This window comes from Brassica napus, chromosome C5 (assembly GCF_020379485.1).
Source record: "Brassica napus cultivar Da-Ae chromosome C5, Da-Ae, whole genome shotgun sequence".
NCBI classification, from domain to species: domain Eukaryota; kingdom Viridiplantae; phylum Streptophyta; class Magnoliopsida; order Brassicales; family Brassicaceae; genus Brassica; species Brassica napus.
The window spans coordinates 291,554-309,538 of NC_063448.1; the positions used below are offsets into that span (position 1 = coordinate 291,554).

Genomic DNA, 17,985 nt, shown 5'->3' on the forward strand with positions numbered 1-17,985 from the left:
TGGTTTTTTTTTGTAACTGAAGTTAGTGATTTTCGTAGGTTTGATTATAGAATAATGTCACACAGTAGATTTAGATGTTATAAAGAACCATAAGCAATATCATATAAACTCATGTTGTCCAAACCTATCTATATTCCATAACACAAATAAATTTATTCATTATCAATTACTTTTAATTGGAAGTCCATGTATTTTATTATTTATCAAGATCTGATTTATATTGTAGATTTTGAAGTATAGCATACCAAGTGACATACATACTAGCTATATAAATGCGATATGATAAGATACTTCTAAGTTGTAACCACTGCTAACGGGAAAACCCACGTTGTCGCTTTTCACCAGACGGGCGGTGTTGTACGTTATCAGGTCTCCCCCGTCTATACTTGATCCTTGGATATGATATGCGAAGAGAATATATATATTGACGATTTTAAAAGGAAAAGAAACAAAAGCATTTACTCTCTTCGCATATCATATCAACGGATCCAAAAAAACATATTTACTGAATCAACCACCGGAAATAACCAACTAGTTCTAGGTAGGGATGTTAACTACAGGGTTAGGGCTCAGCCCTCTTTTGTTTATTATAAGCTCAGCCCTATTTTAACCCAACCCTATTTTGACCCTATTATAATCAAGGGTTAGGGCTGGTACCAGGGTTAACTCATTTAATTGAAAAAAATATTTCATTTATTTTTGTTCTTAAATTTTAAAGATAAAACTAGAAAAATTAAGATATCATATGATTCTTTCCTCCAATTTGTTGAGCATCAAAATCAAAAGTTTTCCTCCCAAAATCGCAAAATCGAGTTTTTGCTCCACAACTAAGAATAAAATTTTTCCGTCAAAAAAAAATTGTGTTTTTTTCCGCCAAAACCTAATTTGAGTTTTTCCACCAAAACCACAAAATCAAGTTTTCCCGCCAAAACCGCAAAATCGAGTTTTCCCGCAAAAACCGCAAAAACCGCAAAATCGAGTTTTCCTGTCAAAACCGGCAAATCAAGTTTTCCCGCCAAAACTGTAAAATCGCGTTTTCCCGCCAAAACAGCAAAATCAAGTTTTCCGCCGAAACCGGCAAATCGGGTTTTCCCGCAGAAACCGTAAAATCTAGTTTTTCCGCCAAAACCGCAAAATCGAGTTTTTCCGCCAAAACCGCAAAATCGAGTTTTCCCGCCAAAACCACAAAAACGAGTTTTTCCGCTGAAACCGGCAAATCGAGTTTTTCCGCCGAAACCGGCAAATCGAGTTTTCCCGCCGAAAACTACAAAATCGTGTTTTCCCGCCGAAACAGCAAAAACGAGTTTTCCGCCGAAACCGACAAATCAGGTTTTCCCGCCAAAACTGCAAAATCGAGTTTTTCCGCTGAAATCGCAAAATCGAGTTTTTCCGCCAAAACTAAAACCGCAATATCGAGTTTTCCCTACAAAACCGGCAAATCGAGTTTTCCCGCCAAAACCGTGAAATTGAGTTTTACGGGTTTTCCAAAAAAACTTAATTTAATTTTACGTTTTCACGGGAAAATTCGATTTTGAGGTTTTGGCGAAAAACTCGATTTTGATTTTTTGGCGGGAAAACTCGATTTCGAAGTTTTGACGAAAAACTCGATTTTGTTGTTTTAGTTGAAAACTCGATTTTGCGGTTTCAACGGAAAATTTCGTTGTTTAGTTTTTGGCGAGAAAACTCTACTTTAAGTTTTTTTTGATGAAAAACATTATTAAATATTGTATAATAGTTGTGTGAATCAAAATAAAAGGGTTAGAATTTAAACCCTGGTCCTATTAGGGCCAACCCTATTTAAACCCTGTTTAAAAAATGAGGGTTAGGGTTACAAATGGGTTTGCAGGGTTAGGGCTAACCCTGTCACGTTGAGCCCATATTAACATCCCTAGTTCTAGGTATGAATAACTTGAAATAATATCAATATCATACATGCATCAGTTGGAAATTCCGAAAGTAGTTCTTCTCTATAGCTTTGTGTGAAAGTTACACTAAGATATGGTAGTGAGACCAAACCAATAATAGAAATAAATACACTATTTGACAGAGAATTCAACAATTTCATCATCTTCACAAGCTCCAACATCAATCACCATCGTCCCATTCTTTTTCGTAGGCAATATTCTACAACAATCTCTTCTCGGAGCCTAAATTGCACCAAAAACAAGAATCAGTAGCATCATCATATATAGCAGTAAACAAAAATCAGTTAATATAGTTACTAACCTTATTTTTGTTCCATCTATCGGGATCGAGTTTTTTATAAACTATAACCCGTTCGATATCAGAAGGATCCGACACATCCCAATCACATTCAAGATCCCACATGTCATACCACCTCACGTACTCGCTTGCAGTTCTGTGTAAGGCCGAATCAGGAAGCGCATTGGAGAGGAAGTACACGCGTGGACGTTGACACATGCTTTTGCTGAAAAGACGTGTGTTAAAAGCGTAGCTTTTGCCGTCTCCGTGCTTGTACCAATCTATAAATGTGCGTGTCGGGATCTCCATCTCTCTCGCTGACAATACACCACGTATAATCTGAACTGTGTATCCCCATGACACAGACACAGTCCAACGGTGTGTAGTGTCATAACAAACTGATTGCTGAGTGAGGCACGCTGAATCCAGTTTGGCTGGAACCATGAGGCGCTTCATGGCGTTGACTCGACCCATGTTTGGGAATACTGGATCCACTATGTCTAGATGATGCATGGAGACAATTGGAGCTAATGGATGGGCTGATAACAGGCCCAGTAGTTTCCCATATATATCAAACTGTTGCAACAAAAGAAAAAAATACTGTGAGTAAAACTACGCAGATCGATAGATACGGGAACAAAGATTCCGAATATCGATATATTTGATATTTTGTTTATGATTTGATTAGAATAAGATTTGGTTTTAAGATATTACTAGATCTATGCGATCTATCATAAAAACAACAAAAGAATAAACAAAAGCTGTATAAATAATTGAAAATGTACAGAGGAATGTAAGATTAACACGTAGCTAACAACTAACTATATATTTGACTAGAAGTACAGAAGCTTTTAGTGGGAGCAATGACTTATATGAGACTAGAACCTATATTTGTGCCGAAATTGTCGCGATACTAAAATCATTTAAATTCAAGGGTAATGTGAACTTTTTAAAAGAAAATAAAACATTGATCAGAATCAAAGTTTCCAAACATAAAAACTAACCAAATGTAACATAAAAAAAAAACGAAGAGTATGACCGTAACAGTTTTCACACTATCAAACTTCACTTAGTATACACGGATATTAATGAAAAAATAACAGATTATAAAATATTTCTATCAAAATAATTAAATGAAATTTACGTTAGAATCCTGTGTGTTAATAAACAAACCGAAAGCATGAAAACTTAAAACATACTAGTGGTAGAGAAAAACTTCAAAATATGGTTGAGATATGGGGATTTTAAAAAAAAAAATGCAGTACGAGGAAAAAGATCTTCAAAAGGAGAAGAGTATCATAGTAGTTTGAATAAAATATCAATAAAAAGGATAGAGAAACCAACAAAACAAAAGTAGAGGACGAACCTGATGAAAACCAACTTCTCTAGTCAAAGGAACACCAAGCTCCGCCATACAAGCGTGAATCCGATCGTCGGAGCCGTACAATTCAGGGTATCTCTGAATGCAACGATCTTGCATCTTCTCCAACGCTTTAGCCAAGGGGTAGCTAATGGCGAATCCTCCTCCACCATAAGCCATCCCGTAAGAGAACTTCAGATTCTGAATGTGACTCTCCGACGAGCTTCCAATGTAATAGAACTGCTTGTGATCGTATTTTCTCAGAACGCTAACAAGATTCTCCGTGAAAAACACGGTGTCGTCGTCTCCCATCACAATCCACCTCACGTTTCTCTCAGACTCTGTTCCGTTTAAAAGCCTCACTGTCTCGGACACGATTCGCGTGAGTCTCAGCGCCGCTCTGTTACCCTTTGGGTATGTGTACTCGAACCTTGACGTGTCGGAAGATATTTTGATAGGAGGCAGACCCGCGGAAACGGTGTCGTTGTCGTCAAGATGTTTGTCTAACCAAACGACGCCGTTCATTTCCCCGTTGGGTTTCCACCAGAGCTTCACGTAGTCTCTTCGGCGTTTCCACAGCTTCGCAGACGCTGCGATCCCGAAGACCACGTGTTTTATCTCCGTGTCTTCGGGGTTTGGACTCGTGTAAGATCCGGATCCGGATCCGGCTGGCGAAACCGCGATTTTCATCAGAGATCGAGGTGGAGCATAGGAGGTGAAATCATAAGAGTAGAAAACGAATTGGATGCAGAATATAACGGCGAAAGTTAAGACTAGCTTTGAGATGAGCCTAACCAAAGACGAAGAATGTGAGTTACATGAAAACGTTTTAGCTTTCTCGTATGAATATGGCTTTTGATCTCTCTTATCGTCTCCCATGGCTGAAAATAATTTTAAAAAGGGATTTTCTACACACCGGAGAACGAGGAAGACTACTGCTGGTGATTATGTTTTTATAGAGAGCTCTCTCTACCTAGCTCCTCTTATAATGGGAGATATGCAAATAAAACGGTTTTTATTTTAGAGCTTTTATTTATACAATCGTTACTCTTTTGGTCTTTATCCTATGAAAAGGGATATTATGGATTCCTTTGTTCTTCTGATCCATTAATTTATTTTAATTCAAACAGTAAGTATCTTTTTGAAATTAATTATATACATTATACTTTGGCAGGTGTATGTTGTATACAGTAGAACCTTTATAAATTAATAATATTGAAATTTTGAAATTTTAATAATTTATAGAAATATTAATTTATAAAAAATTTCATTTTTAGATTTTTTATTTTAAGATATATTTAATTTAAGTGTATATACATTAATTGTTTTTTTTTTAATTAGATTATTTTATTTGGTGTTTATAATATATATCGCATAGAACTTAAATGTGGTTTTAGATATAATATTACTAAATCTCATCAAAAATTTATTAAGTGTTAAGAAAATATAAAGATAATTCTAATGTGAATATAAAACAAACAATATAAATAGTTACTTATATAAAATACGTATATATAGAAATTATTAATTTATAATTTTAATGGGACCTTATATTTACATAGAATTTTTTAAAAAAATATTATCTTATTATTTTATCGATTTATGTCAAATTTTGAATCATTCCAAGTTGGGACTGACGGAATTTATTAATTTACAGAGATCTATACTATTAAAAGAGAAGGAGTTTAAATAAATCTACCTATGAAAGTCATTTTGGACCTTTTCCTTTTTTCATTTTTTGGTCTAACCATATCTATTATAACAGCATCTACGACCTTTGTAACCCAAATTTCATTTTAATAAAATAGACTATTATCTAACCAGAAATCGCCATCTCATATCCTATATAACCCACCTCTCACCAAACTCAAGAGCATCACATATATCACCAATATCAAAAACATAAAATCCGAGGCTCAGACCCAAGGAAACCAAAAAATGCTAAAGTGGTTCATATCCTGTTTTTTTAAGTCATTGCAATCCTCATCTCCCCCTCATGATAAGGTATTACATTTTTACATGGTTGAACTATGGGACTATGTGTTTAGAAATCGTGGCTAACATGTTTACTTTCATTATATATTCAGATCTCTTATTATGGTTTTCTTCTATTTTTCAGCTCTCCACAAAACAAAAAGATTTGTCCACAACCTCAGAAAACAACAAGTTTATGGTTTGGATGGAAAATAACAAGGATATTATTGAAGTAGAAGATAATGATAATCCAGATTGCTGTGCCAAATGTAATTTTGTTTGGAATCCAATATCTCTTACCTGGGAAGCAAACATCGAGATTTGAAGAATATTCTAAATGTACTTTTCATTTCTTTTCTTATGAAGATTATATTATTAATACGTGAGAGGAAAATGCATTTGTACTTTTCATTTGTTTTCTTATGAAGATTTACAATTTGATTTTGTCAAACAATAAAATATCACGAAACACAAAGGGGGATTTTATTTTGTCATAAATTTATATTAATAATAAAGGGGCATTAAAATTGCGGTTTGAAGCACGAAACACAACTCAATAAATGTGAAATCTGAATAACAAACGAATATACTAAGTGGAAGCAAAACAACTACAATACTTCCTCTACAAGTTTATCATAAGTTTAGGAAGCAAAATAACTATAGAAATGACTTGCTTTTATCTCTTGCTTATATTTGAGTAGACAATTTATCATAAGTTTAGAAAGCAAAATAACTATAGAAGAATTAACAACTAAATAAATGTGAACTCTGAAAAACTAACGAATATGCTAAGTGAAAGCAAAATATCTTCATTACTTCCTCTACAAGTTTATTTATTATTGTCAACAACAAAAAATTTTAAAAGCTTAGACTTTATTCCTATAAATACGGTAACTAACATTTATTTACATTGATACGAAATGATCACGAAGAGAAAAATAAATATGCTAAGTGTATATATTCGAAGATTTTTTTGAATATTGATCACGTTTAAGAATCAATAGTGATTTTGTAAACAAAAAAATCAATAGTATATATTCTCAATCCCGTAATTACCTAAACCAAAAATCTTAATTCCTTCCTCCACAGGATATTATTGATTAATATCACGTTTAAATAATCATTATTAAGAATCAATGCTATTATTCTCAATCACGTAATTACCTTAACCAATATTCTAAATTCCTTCCTCTACAAGTTTATTTATTACGGCTAACTACACAATTTACCTAAAATCTATCAACCAAAATAACTAATTGATGCTTGCTTAGATTTTATTCCTTAAAATAAGATAACCAATTTGATTACAAAATATTCAATTATGGTTGATCGACTATAAACCCCTCCTATATTATAAATACAATCTTACTCTCAACCCTTTAACATCCATCTTTATCAAAATCAAACTCAAACTCCTCACAAGAAAAGAAAAAACGATTCAGAAAATCATGGTTAACAATATGCAGATTACCTTCTTGAATGATATCAAACCACGTTTTACATCTTATCGGGTACAAGTCAAAGTTCTGCATTCATGGAGACAATGGACTAAAATGGCTGGTGACTCACTCGAATTAGTCCTTTCTGATGCTCATGTAAGTGTGTTATTCTTTATATGTTTTTGTTATTTTCAAGATTTTTGTCTATATTCTAATCAACGTAAATTTTGAATCTATGGTATTTTTAGGGTACAAAAATTCATGCATCGTGTAAGAAGACTTACATGGATGAGTTGGCTACGAAAGTTCCTGTTGGAGAGTGGATCAACATTGATAACTTCAGTTTGACGAATGCTCCCCGTACATTTCGAACAACCAAAAATCCTTTGAAAATGAATTTCCTTCACAACACGGACATCTCGGAGTCAACTCTCCGGATTGATGATAATTTTCTGGATTTGGTTGATTTTGAAACCATACTAACTGGCAAGCATAATACAAACATCCTTATTGGTATTTCATTTTCGATATATTTAAAGTTTTGATTATATTAGCAAAGTTTGATAGATAATCATATGCATTGTGTTTTTTTTTCAGATTTAATTGGACAGGTTTTGGACTTGGGTGATCTTGATACAGTTCATTGTACTGGAGGAAAAGAAAGGAAAAAGTTGGAGTTTACACTTAGAGACATTAAATGAGTGAATTCAACACCACCTTTGGATTTTGACCCGTTTTTAAGATATATAAGCTCTAATTAGTTGTCTTTTTTTTTGTTTGTAAATAAAGTGATCTAAGGTTGCCTTGCTGCCTTTGGGGAACATATGCTGAGAATGTTTACAATGCTTGCCAAGAAGCTGAAGATGGGTTTATTGTATGCCTTCTAAGATTCGCTAAGATTGGTCATTTTAGAGGTATCAATACTATAAAAATAATGTCCTATAAATCAGATTATATCCTATATTCACATTTTTTTTTGTTTTGTGACAAATAACATTCAAATTGTTCAACAATGATAGGAGAAGTCCAAATCTCAAATGCTTATGATTCAAGTAAAATCTTCATCAATCCAGACATACAGGAAGCACAAGCATTTAGAAAAATGTGATTTGTCATTCCTGATCTATATTTTTCTAATATATTTATTGAAAACGTAATGTATATTACTTACAAATACGATTTTTTTCAGTGATTCTGGTGACAGTCTAGCCATCACCATATCCGATTCAGGCGATAACAAATTGGATAAAAAATTGGTCAGCCACAAGTGGATGCAATGCCAGGAGAAAAATCTTGCAGAGTTGGTTGAATCTACTGAGGTAATATTATATATAATATTATATATTTGGTATTAAGAATTAGTAATCTGATGCCTAATTTTGAATTTTCGTGAAGGTTGAACCATGCAGAGTTATTGCAACTATATGTGACATTGATACCGATTGGGGTTGGTATTTGTTTGGTTGCTTCGATTGCAACAAGAAGGTTTTTCAAGAGTCAAAAACTGTCAAGAGAGTGAACGGTAAAGATGTACTGAAATATGTGTGGTGGTGTGAGACATGCCAAAAATTGGTGTATTCTGTAAAACCACAGTGAGTTCAGAAAATAATTTAATATTTATCACTCTTGCTGTTTTTTTAACCATATTGAATGCTGAGATTTTGATTTTGATTTTGGCTTTACAGATTTAAAATTCATTTGATGGTTAAAGATGACACTGGTGAATCATCTTTTATGTTGTTGGATTCGATTGCTAAAGTGATTGTTCCTCAATCTGCTGAATACCTACTTAATGGTTCATTAGATGAAGTAAGCCAATTTCTTTATTATATTGACAATCGGCATGTTAAAGATGACATTTCTTTGTAAAATATTACTAAGTTAAATTTCGGTTCATACAGCTAGAAGAAGATGCTGATTTTCCTGATGCAATTACAACTTTGATTGGTCAAACATTTACATTTGGAGTTTACGTTGAAAAGGACAATTCATCTGCTGAAGGGGTATGCTACAAAGTTGGTAAGGTTTGGAAAGATCTAAAGTTACTAAAGATTGGTGACAACTCAGAATCTGGTTCTGCTCCTTCTAGCAGTTTTGTATCTGAGGTCAGACATGTTTATGACCCTATGTTCTTTGACTATTTGGTTGAACATGTTATACTTATATCACTATAATGATTTTGACATGTAGGCACCGCTTTTGCTACAAGACAATGAACCTAATGAAGCTGCATCTACTCCTTCCAAACGCAAGAATGAAGAAAACAAAGACACGCCTGATAAGACATCTACTTCGAAAAAGCTATGCACTAAAGTGATTAAGAAGGAGAAGAAGTGATGGAGCAAAAGAAGATGGCTTTGTTGTTTAAGTTTCAGCATATGTTCTTAGAATAAAATAAAAAGTGTTGTTTTCTGGTTTTCCATTTTATTTTTGTTCCATTTTGGATTTAAAATAATAAGAGCTTTTCATTCATGAAGTACAATTTTCAAAAAAATAAAAAAACGATGAGGCAATAACGTGATTGAAACCATAAGATTGTCTACAATGTTATGGTTTAAAAAAAAAACAAAGTGATTATTATTAAAATATTTTAGGAAGGTGTGTTACCTGTCATTAAAAATCGTGTTTGATATATAGAACTGTTTTAATAAAATTGACAAATATGTTATTTACGATTCAGTTTTCCTTAAAAAGTGGGGTTTATTTATTTTCTAAACATTTTAAGTTTTTATCTAACCTACATTAACCTTATTTTCTATCAACCTCTTTTTTCTTCAAACATTTTGTTCCAATGGAGGACGACATCAACAATACGAATGGGAGAATTCCTAAACCAAAATCATCACAAAATTTTTTGAGAAGTAGCGTTTCCCCACAGAGTTCAGAAAATAACTTTACTCCTCAACAAACTGATAAAAGATCTGGAGTATTGCCTTTGAAAAGGGTTTTCTGCAGGGTGTTGAGTGATGTTACAAATACCAATCGCGATACACCAAGTGAACCGCAATCTGGTGTTTTTAACCATACTCAATCTGTTCACACACAAACAGAATCATCGAGAGGCAAGGATTTTAGAATATATACCCATTACTTAGTTCTTAATAGTCTTTGAAGTTGGTATAATGTTGTATACTCGTGATTTTGTCTTTTGTATCAGTTAATCTGAGTAACAGGACAAGGCCATCTACTTCACAAAGACTAGAAAATGTAAACACATCAGGTAAGATCACCAAACACAAGACCACTGAACAACACAACTTTAGATATGTCATCTACCGTTTTTTTTCCTAGGTTTAACTTGGCAAGCCTATGAAGGTCGTAGCTCTATAAATGACTCAAACACTTCAAGCAAAAGAAGGTGTTTTGATATTTGTCCAACAAATCTATTGAAAGAATTCTCAAAGACGAATTCTACTCAGAAACATATTGCAACGAGATCATGCCGAAAAGGACAACAAGTTTCTATAGATGAAACCAGCATAGTGAACAATTCAGACTATCTGAGTCCATTCGAAGGTATTAATCTATATTACAATGAAAGTGAGTTATATTGGAAGTCAGCAGTACTAATACTTTGATAATAAATGTTTAGATCAAGGTTTCCAGATTTATGATATCAGTTCTGAAGAGGAAGAAACAAATTATGAAGATCATTCTGATCCGGAGACAACAGCCCAGCCCCAAGAAGATATAAGTGTCCAGACAGTGCAAGATGATCAGAGAGCTCAGGTTTTGAAAATGGCAACTATGTTTCAAAATATCTTCCAAGATAAGCCTCTGAAGAAGGGATGGACGAATATCAAACGCCAGGGTAATACTGTCGTATAAAACATTTTGACTATAACATGTTTTGTGCTTTCGTTTTTTGTGAATCACTGACCAGTGTTTCTATACTTAATAGGGAGAAAGCCAAGAGTTAAAGAAGAATCATCATCGAAAAAGACAGGTTATATACATGTTATTTTCCTACGTAGCTACAGATTAAATTTTGGAAAATCAATTTTGAATGTTATCGTGATGTCTTCCTTATTAAAATCGCAGAATACGTTGATGAAGGTGATCCAACTTTTAAATGTGAACACTGTGGCGCAATAATGTGGTATGGAGAACGCATTGAGAAAAAAAAGCAGAACAAAAAACCTAAGTTCGCTTTATGTTGTGGCCAAGGTCAGGTTCAGTTGCCATTATTGAAGCAGTCACCAGAGATTCTTAAGAAATTGCATACAGATAACGATGAGATCAGCAAATACTATAGGGAAAATATCAGGCAAATCAATATGGTTTTCTCTTTTACTTCTCTTGGTGGTAAAATTGATAGATCAGCACCACAAGGATCTGGACCAAAAATGGTTGTTCTTCAAGGAGAGAATTACCATTTAATGGGTAGTTTAAAACCACCACCTGGAGAAGATCCTAAGTTTGGCCAGCTCTATATTGTTGACACTGATAACGAAATACAGAATAGATCATCGATTATCGGGTATGTATATATTACATAAACAATTTCTTCTAACTCGCGCATTAACCATCATCTTAACTGAACTTACAATTGTTGTCACAGGAAATATAAAACAAAGCAAGAGAAGGCTAAAAAGGAGAGATTGAGGAAACAAGTTATTGAACGACTTGTGAAGATGCTTGACGAAGTGAATCCATATGTTCATCAGTTTAGGACAGCCAGGGAAAGGTTTAACACTTGTCCAGAGGAGACATTGCATATGAGGATTGTAAGTAGTCGAGAAAAAGACGGAAGGACATATGATACTCCTACTGCGTCCGAGGTTGCTGCATTGATTCCAGGAGATTTCAATTTGGACATGGATAAAAGAGATATTGTTTTAGAAGAGAAGCAAACAGGATTTCTTAAAAGAATCAGCGAAATACATCCATCTTATCTGGCACTTCAATATCCTCTCATTTTTACTTACGGAGAAGATGGATTTAGACTTGGTATTAAAAAAAGAACAACTGATGCTACAGCCCAGCATAAGAGACAGACTATCAGTATGAGACAATGGTATGCATTTCGGCTTCATGAAAGGGAGAACGAGTGTCATACTCTTTTACATTCTAAGAGGTTGTTTCAGCAATTTTTGGTGGATGGCTACACTACGATAGAGTCTAACAGGCTGCGTTATCTGCGATTGAATCAGAAGTGTTTAAGATCAGATAGCTTTGACTCTATACAACAAGCTGAGAATGAGGGGAAAATTGATATGCACGATCAGGGAAGTCGATATCTATTGCCAGCCTCATTTACTGGAGGACCAAGATACATGAAAAATATGTATTTGGATGCCATGGCGGTTTGCAAACATTTTGGGTTTCCTGATCTGTTTATAACCTTTACTTGCAATCCAAAATGGGCAGAAATAATCAGGTATTTGGAGCCTCGCAAACTCACTGCAGACGACAGACCTGAGATTATCTGCAGATTGTTCAAGTGTAAACTTGATTCCCTGATGATGGATTTAACAGATAAGCAGCTATTGGGAAAGACTGTGGCATGTGAGTTTGTCTACTTTTATTTTTTTCCAATATTGTTATAGATGTCATTTTCCAGATGCTTATTTCGTTATCTTGATATGCAACATTGTATACTTTAAATATTGATACATTTGTCTACTTCCTGATGCTTATTTTTGTACTCTTGATATGCAGCCATGTATACTATTGAATTTCAAAAGCGGGGTCTTCCTCATGCTCACATTCTGCTATTTATGGCTCCTGGGTCAAAATTTTCGACTACTGCAGACATTGATAGGATCATTTCGGCTGAAATTCCAGATAAAGAGAAAGACCCGGAGCTTTACGAAGTTGTGAAAGATATGATGATTCATGGTCCTTGTGGAGCTGTTAACATGAAGTCCCCTTGCATGGAGAATGGAAAATGCTCTAAGCTATATCCTAAAACTCACGTTGAGAAGACTACTGTCAACAAAGAAGGATTTCCTATCTACAGAAGAAGAGAACAGCCTGATCGCTTCATTGAGAAACATGGCTTCAAATGTGACAACAGATATGTCATTCCTTATAACAGAGATCTGTCGCTTCGTTATCGAGCTCACATCAATGTCGAATGGTGTAATCAGACTGGTTCAATCAAATACTTATTTAAGTATATTAATAAAGGACAAGATCGTTGTACTGTAGTCGTGGAAAATCCTTCAACTGCGACTAGCGGTACTGATGGAGCAGTAACAGAAGAGAAAAAAAATGAAATTAAGGATTTCTTCAACTGCAGGTACATGAATATTAGTTTCGTATATCTATGGAACAAACTATGACATTTCTAAACTTTGACTACGTTGAGTAGTTATGGCTAACTAAATGTTTTTGACACGCATATGCAGATATGTATCTGCTTCGGAAGGTGCATGGAGAACATTTAAGTTTAATATACACCATCGATCCATGCCAGTTGAGAGGATACAATTTCATTTACCGGGAAAGCAGATTGTCATTTTCAAAGATGATGACACCTATGATGAAGTTACCAGTCGCGTGCTTATCGAGAATACAATGTTCATGGGATGGTTTGAACTAAACAAAATCAGTGAGGTTGCAAGGAAGATGACTCTAGCTGAAATTCCAACAAAGTTTATTTGGAATAAAAAACAGCGGAAGTTTACTGATAGAAAGAGAGGATACAGTATTGGCAGAATCAACTACGCACCACGGAAAATAGAACAGGCCTACTACCTTAGAGTCTTGCTGAACATTGTAAGGGGTCCTACATCTTTTGAGGAAATCAAAACATTTAACAATGTTCAGTATCCAGATTACAAAGAGACGTGCTTTGCTCGGGGTTTGTTGGAAGATGATCAAGAATATATTGACGATATTGTGAGGACAAGTTTTACAGGTTCAGCATCATATATGCGCCAGTGTTTTGTGATCATGCTCATGTCAAATAGTCTATCGAAGCCAGAAGTTGTTTGGGAAAACACTTGGGAATTTCTATCTGATGACATTTTGTATCGTCGTAGGAAGCTATTAAACAGACCAGGTATGATTAACTTTTCAATCGTTAGCATAATACACTCCTATTATTCCTGAGTAACTTTAAAAGTTTGAATATGGTTATTTTTGTTATGTAGATCTATGTTTGACTGACGAGGAGATAAAACAGCTTACTCTTCACGAGATTGAGAAGATTTTGAAGAGGAATGGTACTTCTCTGGAAGCCTGGGAGAAAATGCCAAAGCCAATATCTGATCTAACTCATAAGGAGAATGTCTTGATTATGGATGAGCTTGCTTATGACAGAGAGCAGTTAAAAGCTGATCATGATCAGAACTTTGTTAAAATGACAGACGAACAAAGAAAGATTTATGATGAGGTTCTTAGTGCTGTCATAGAGAAGAAAGGAGGCGTTTTTTTTGTGTATGGCTTTGGTGGAACTGGAAAAACTTTCTTGTGGAGATTGTTGTCTGCTGCTATTAGATACAGAGGAGAAATTTGTTTGAATGTTGCATCAAGTGGGATAGCTTCACTACTTCTACCAGGAGGAAGGACAGCACATTCTAGATTTGGAATACCAATCAACCCAGATGATTTTTCAACTTGCACACTAATTAAAGGATCTGATCAAGCAAATTTGATTAAAGAATCTTCTTTGATCATCTGGGACGAGGCACCAATGATGAGCAAGCATTGTTTCGAATCATTGGATAGAAGCTTGACTGACATTATTGGGAACAAGGACAATTTACCTTTTGCTGGAAAAGTAGTTGTCCTAGGAGGGGATTTTAGACAAGTGTTGCCTGTCATTCATGGAGCAGGAAGAGCTGAAATTGTTTTGGCTTCTTTAAATTCCTCTTATCTTTGGAAGCATGTAAAAGTGTTGAGGCTAACAAAGAACATGAGGCTAATGTCCAACAATTTGTCTCCTGAAGAAGCAAAAGATTTACATGAGTTTTCTCAGTGGATATTAGATGTTGGAGATGGAAACATTGGGCAAGGTAACGATGGAGAGGCTTTAATCGATATTCCAGAGGAGTTTCTTATTCTTGATGCAAATGATCCAATTGAGTCTATAAGCAAAGCTGTTTATGGGGATTCAATATCTTTGCAGCAGAATAAAGAGCCTAAGTTTTTTCAAGAAAGAGCTATACTTTGTCCTACTAATGAAGATGTAGACAAGATTAATCAGCACATGTTGGATAGCCTTGATGGTTTGTTATTTTTCTCATAATTTATAATCTATTGTTCTTATATATTTGATCGCAGTTGATTGATTAATTTGTCTGTTTTTTTTTTTAACAGGTGAGGAAAGAATCTACTCAAGTTCTGATTCGATTGATGCTTCTGATAAATTTGGGAAAAGTGACCAAGCTCTCACTCCAGATTTTTTAAACACCATCAAAGTATCAGGTTTGCCAAATCACAGTCTTCGTTTGAAAATCGGTTGTCCTATAATGTTGCTAAGAAACATAGATCCTACTGGCGGATTAATGAATGGGACTCGACTTCAGATTACAGAGATGTATGATTTTGTGATTAAGGCGAAAGTGATTACAGGAGATAAGGTTGGGCGAATTGTTCTTATTCCTAGGCTTGCTATTACCCCTACTGACAAAAAGTTGCCTTTCAAGATGAAAAGGAGGCAACTACCTATTGCTGTGGCTTTTGCCATTACAATTAATAAGAGTCAGGGGCAATCACTATCAGAAGTTGGCATTTATCTACCAAGGCCTGTGTTTTCTCATGGTCAATTGTACGTGGCTATCTCAAGAGTGACATCTAAGAAGGGGCTAAAGATTTTGATTGTGGACGATGAGGGAAAGCCTCAGAAACAAACAATGAACGTTGTTTTCAAAGAGATTTTCCAGAATCTCTGATTTTATCTTTACTTTGTTGTTTTCTTTTGTTGAACTATCTATTTGGGTTGCATACAGTATTTAATTTTGGAAAACAATATTTATAATGCTTTGCAAGTTTTATTATTTTCAATAAAAGCATTCATTCATTTCAAGAAATCAAGCAAGCTCCGGTTTGATACCTAACTACCGATAAAATTCCATTCCTATTGTTCAATACTATCAAGTAATTAGAACAACTTACAGTTAATAATAGGAGTGTATACGCGTTCTGATCTTCTCCAAATAGATGTTGATGTCAGTTTACTATACGATGATTATGTTTTTTAAATCCTACAATCAAAACTAAGAACCATAAGCATAACAACATAGAGGATGTTTCATCAAAAGTTAGCAACTTGACCCAACTACTAAAAGAATATATTATAAAAAGTTCGACTTATCTCCTTATTATTGACTTTGAATCATCATGGTCTATATTATAAATGCCTTTCCAGCTCTTTAAAACGAGTTTGAATCTTGATTGTAAATACCTGAAACAAATTTGAAATTAGAATCTCAAAGTGTTGATGTAATTCTGTTTTCTGAAACAGTTGTTATATTCTTAACAAAAAAAATATTTGAAATATTCACTTACACTGACTTTTGACATTGGTGATTCATCTGCTCTGACTTTTTAGTTTGGTGATTCATCTGCTCTTTTAGAATATATCCTTCGCATCCAATTGTTTGTCAAAACATGAAAAAATTGGAAATTATAATTTTGAAGTGTAGATGTCATTCTATTTACAAAACAAACGAAGAAAAACAAGTATATGTTTACCTTCTCACATTTGATAATGTTCACCTAAATAAAGACTTGATCCATATTTGCCATGCATATAAAAATAAGAACCTATCAGATGACCGGGAAAAAATATCAATTAATATACATCAATTGATGTATATGAATCTTACATATTTGATTTTCTTCGTTATAGATATCTAATAACTTGTGCTGAAGAGGATAATTAGAAACCAAAATATATTAACTAAACAGAAATAATTATTTATTGCAGCAAATATAGATTCGTGTAATAAGAACCAACAATGATTTTTTATACAACGATAAAAAAAATTTATCATTCAAACAGCGAACGCTTACATGTTTGTCGGGTATTGTTTCAGTATTACAATCTGACCGATTTGTACTCGGAAGTCATCGGAAATCACATGGACCCAACACCTGAAATTAATTTTGAAAGTTAGATCTCCGTGTATACAAAATCAGATATGGAAGAGTTTGAGTGTGTTCCATCTGTAGGAAGAAGAGATAATACCAGATCAAATCCGAGAGGAACGAGTGGACGGGAATCGCCATCTCCGAATTTTTTTTTTTAGAGTTTCAATCTGTCAAAACAAGAGACGATCTTAATCCTTTCTTGTCGGCAGGTACAAATTTTTTGATGGGCTTGGGCCCTTAACTTAACAAATCGATTTTTACTACTAAACCCATTTAAGTTAAAAACAATTTTAATCCCATTTAACTTCAGACCCACTTTCAATTACTTCTTTAAAAAAATACAATATTTTGAACACCAATTAATACATAAATACATGTAAACAGAATTGTAAAAAATAATAAATGTAAACAGATCATTTATTTTATATTATAGATTTCTACTAATAAAACAATTGTCTCAAAAAGATTAATATTATTGTGAGGTATTTTTACCATGTTCGTTTTATTATATCCTACCCTCACTTATATACGAGTAAATAGATCCATCGGTTCGACTACAAGTCTGACTCGGATATGAAAATTCAATGAAAATATTGTACAAGACTGAGCAGATGAAAATAATAATAATATAACAGCTTTTAAATATTATAGATATATAATAGTAAGTTTAAATTTAAATAATATTTAGCTTTACGGTCAACCAAAAAATACCCGCGCTTTTTAAGCGCGGGTCAGAATCTAGTTATTAATTGATTGAGTATTAATTTATAGAGGTTATAACGTATATGTGTATATATGTAATTTGTAAACTTGGTAAGTTATATTGACTGTACCGATTACATCCTGTCAAATATATATATCAGGATAGTCAATGACTACTTTTCGTGACCACTTATTTCTTTTTATCATGTTTGATCAAGATTCCAGTGGGTATTTACCATTTACATTTTGGTTTTGTTTATTCTC

At 33.9% G+C, this 17,985-nt stretch overlaps 3 protein-coding genes across 3 annotated transcripts; 2 read left to right on the top strand and 1 right to left on the bottom strand.

The window, feature by feature from the left end:
- Positions 1–1,705: 1,705 nt before the first annotated feature.
- Positions 1,706–4,771, bottom strand: LOC106395300. The gene is made up of 3 exons (XM_013835825.3): positions 3,569–4,771; positions 2,227–2,778; positions 1,706–2,147 (listed from the first exon to the last, which is right to left on the bottom strand). The coding sequence occupies exons 1-3, from the start codon at positions 4,439–4,441 to the stop codon at positions 2,037–2,039; spliced, it is 1,536 nt and encodes a 511-aa protein (XP_013691279.1). The 5' UTR covers positions 4,442–4,771; the 3' UTR covers positions 1,706–2,036.
- Positions 4,772–7,089: 2,318 nt separating this feature from the next.
- On the top strand, positions 7,090–9,312 carry LOC106355770 (replication protein A 70 kDa DNA-binding subunit B-like). Its single transcript, XM_013795662.2, has 10 exons — positions 7,090–7,131; positions 7,224–7,488; positions 7,573–7,645; positions 7,765–7,889; positions 7,995–8,079; positions 8,165–8,294; positions 8,371–8,567; positions 8,661–8,784; positions 8,877–9,080; positions 9,166–9,312. Exons 1-10 carry the CDS (start codon positions 7,090–7,092, stop codon positions 9,310–9,312), a joined length of 1,392 nt encoding a protein of 463 aa, XP_013651116.2.
- LOC106395105 lies at positions 7,470–16,031 on the top strand. The gene is made up of 6 exons (XM_013835657.2): positions 7,470–11,455; positions 11,537–12,483; positions 12,637–13,219; positions 13,329–13,984; positions 14,076–15,152; positions 15,244–16,031. The coding sequence occupies exons 1-6, from the start codon at positions 11,070–11,072 to the stop codon at positions 15,816–15,818; spliced, it is 4,224 nt and encodes a 1,407-aa protein (XP_013691111.2). The 5' UTR covers positions 7,470–11,069; the 3' UTR covers positions 15,819–16,031.
- Positions 16,032–17,985: the final 1,954 nt, after the last annotated feature.

Bases quoted from the DNA above. Each gene is read 5' to 3' on its own strand.
- LOC106395300 (XM_013835825.3), bottom strand. From the start codon at position 4,441: ATGGGAGACGATAAGAGAGATCAAAAGCCATATTCATACGAGAAAGCT. The intron at 2,779-3,568 runs GTTCGTCCTCTA...TTGTTGCAACAG, and splicing joins GAGAAGTTGGTTTTCATCAG to TTTGATATATATGGGAAACT. The intron at 2,148-2,226 runs GTTAGTAACTAT...GGTGCAATTTAG, and splicing joins ATAGATGGAACAAAAATAAG to GCTCCGAGAAGAGATTGTTG.
- LOC106355770 (XM_013795662.2), top strand. From the start codon at position 7,090: ATGGCTGGTGACTCACTCGAATTAGTCCTTTCTGATGCTCAT. The intron at 7,489-7,572 runs GTATTTCATTTT...TTTTTTTTTCAG, and splicing joins TAATACAAACATCCTTATTG to ATTTAATTGGACAGGTTTTG. The intron at 8,080-8,164 runs GTGATTTGTCAT...GATTTTTTTCAG, and splicing joins GCACAAGCATTTAGAAAAAT to TGATTCTGGTGACAGTCTAG.
- LOC106395105 (XM_013835657.2), top strand. From the start codon at position 11,070: ATGTGGTATGGAGAACGCATTGAGAAAAAAAAGCAGAACAAAAAACCT. The intron at 11,456-11,536 runs GTATGTATATAT...TTGTTGTCACAG, and splicing joins AATAGATCATCGATTATCGG to GAAATATAAAACAAAGCAAG. The intron at 15,153-15,243 runs GTTTGTTATTTT...TTTTTTTAACAG, and splicing joins CATGTTGGATAGCCTTGATG to GTGAGGAAAGAATCTACTCA.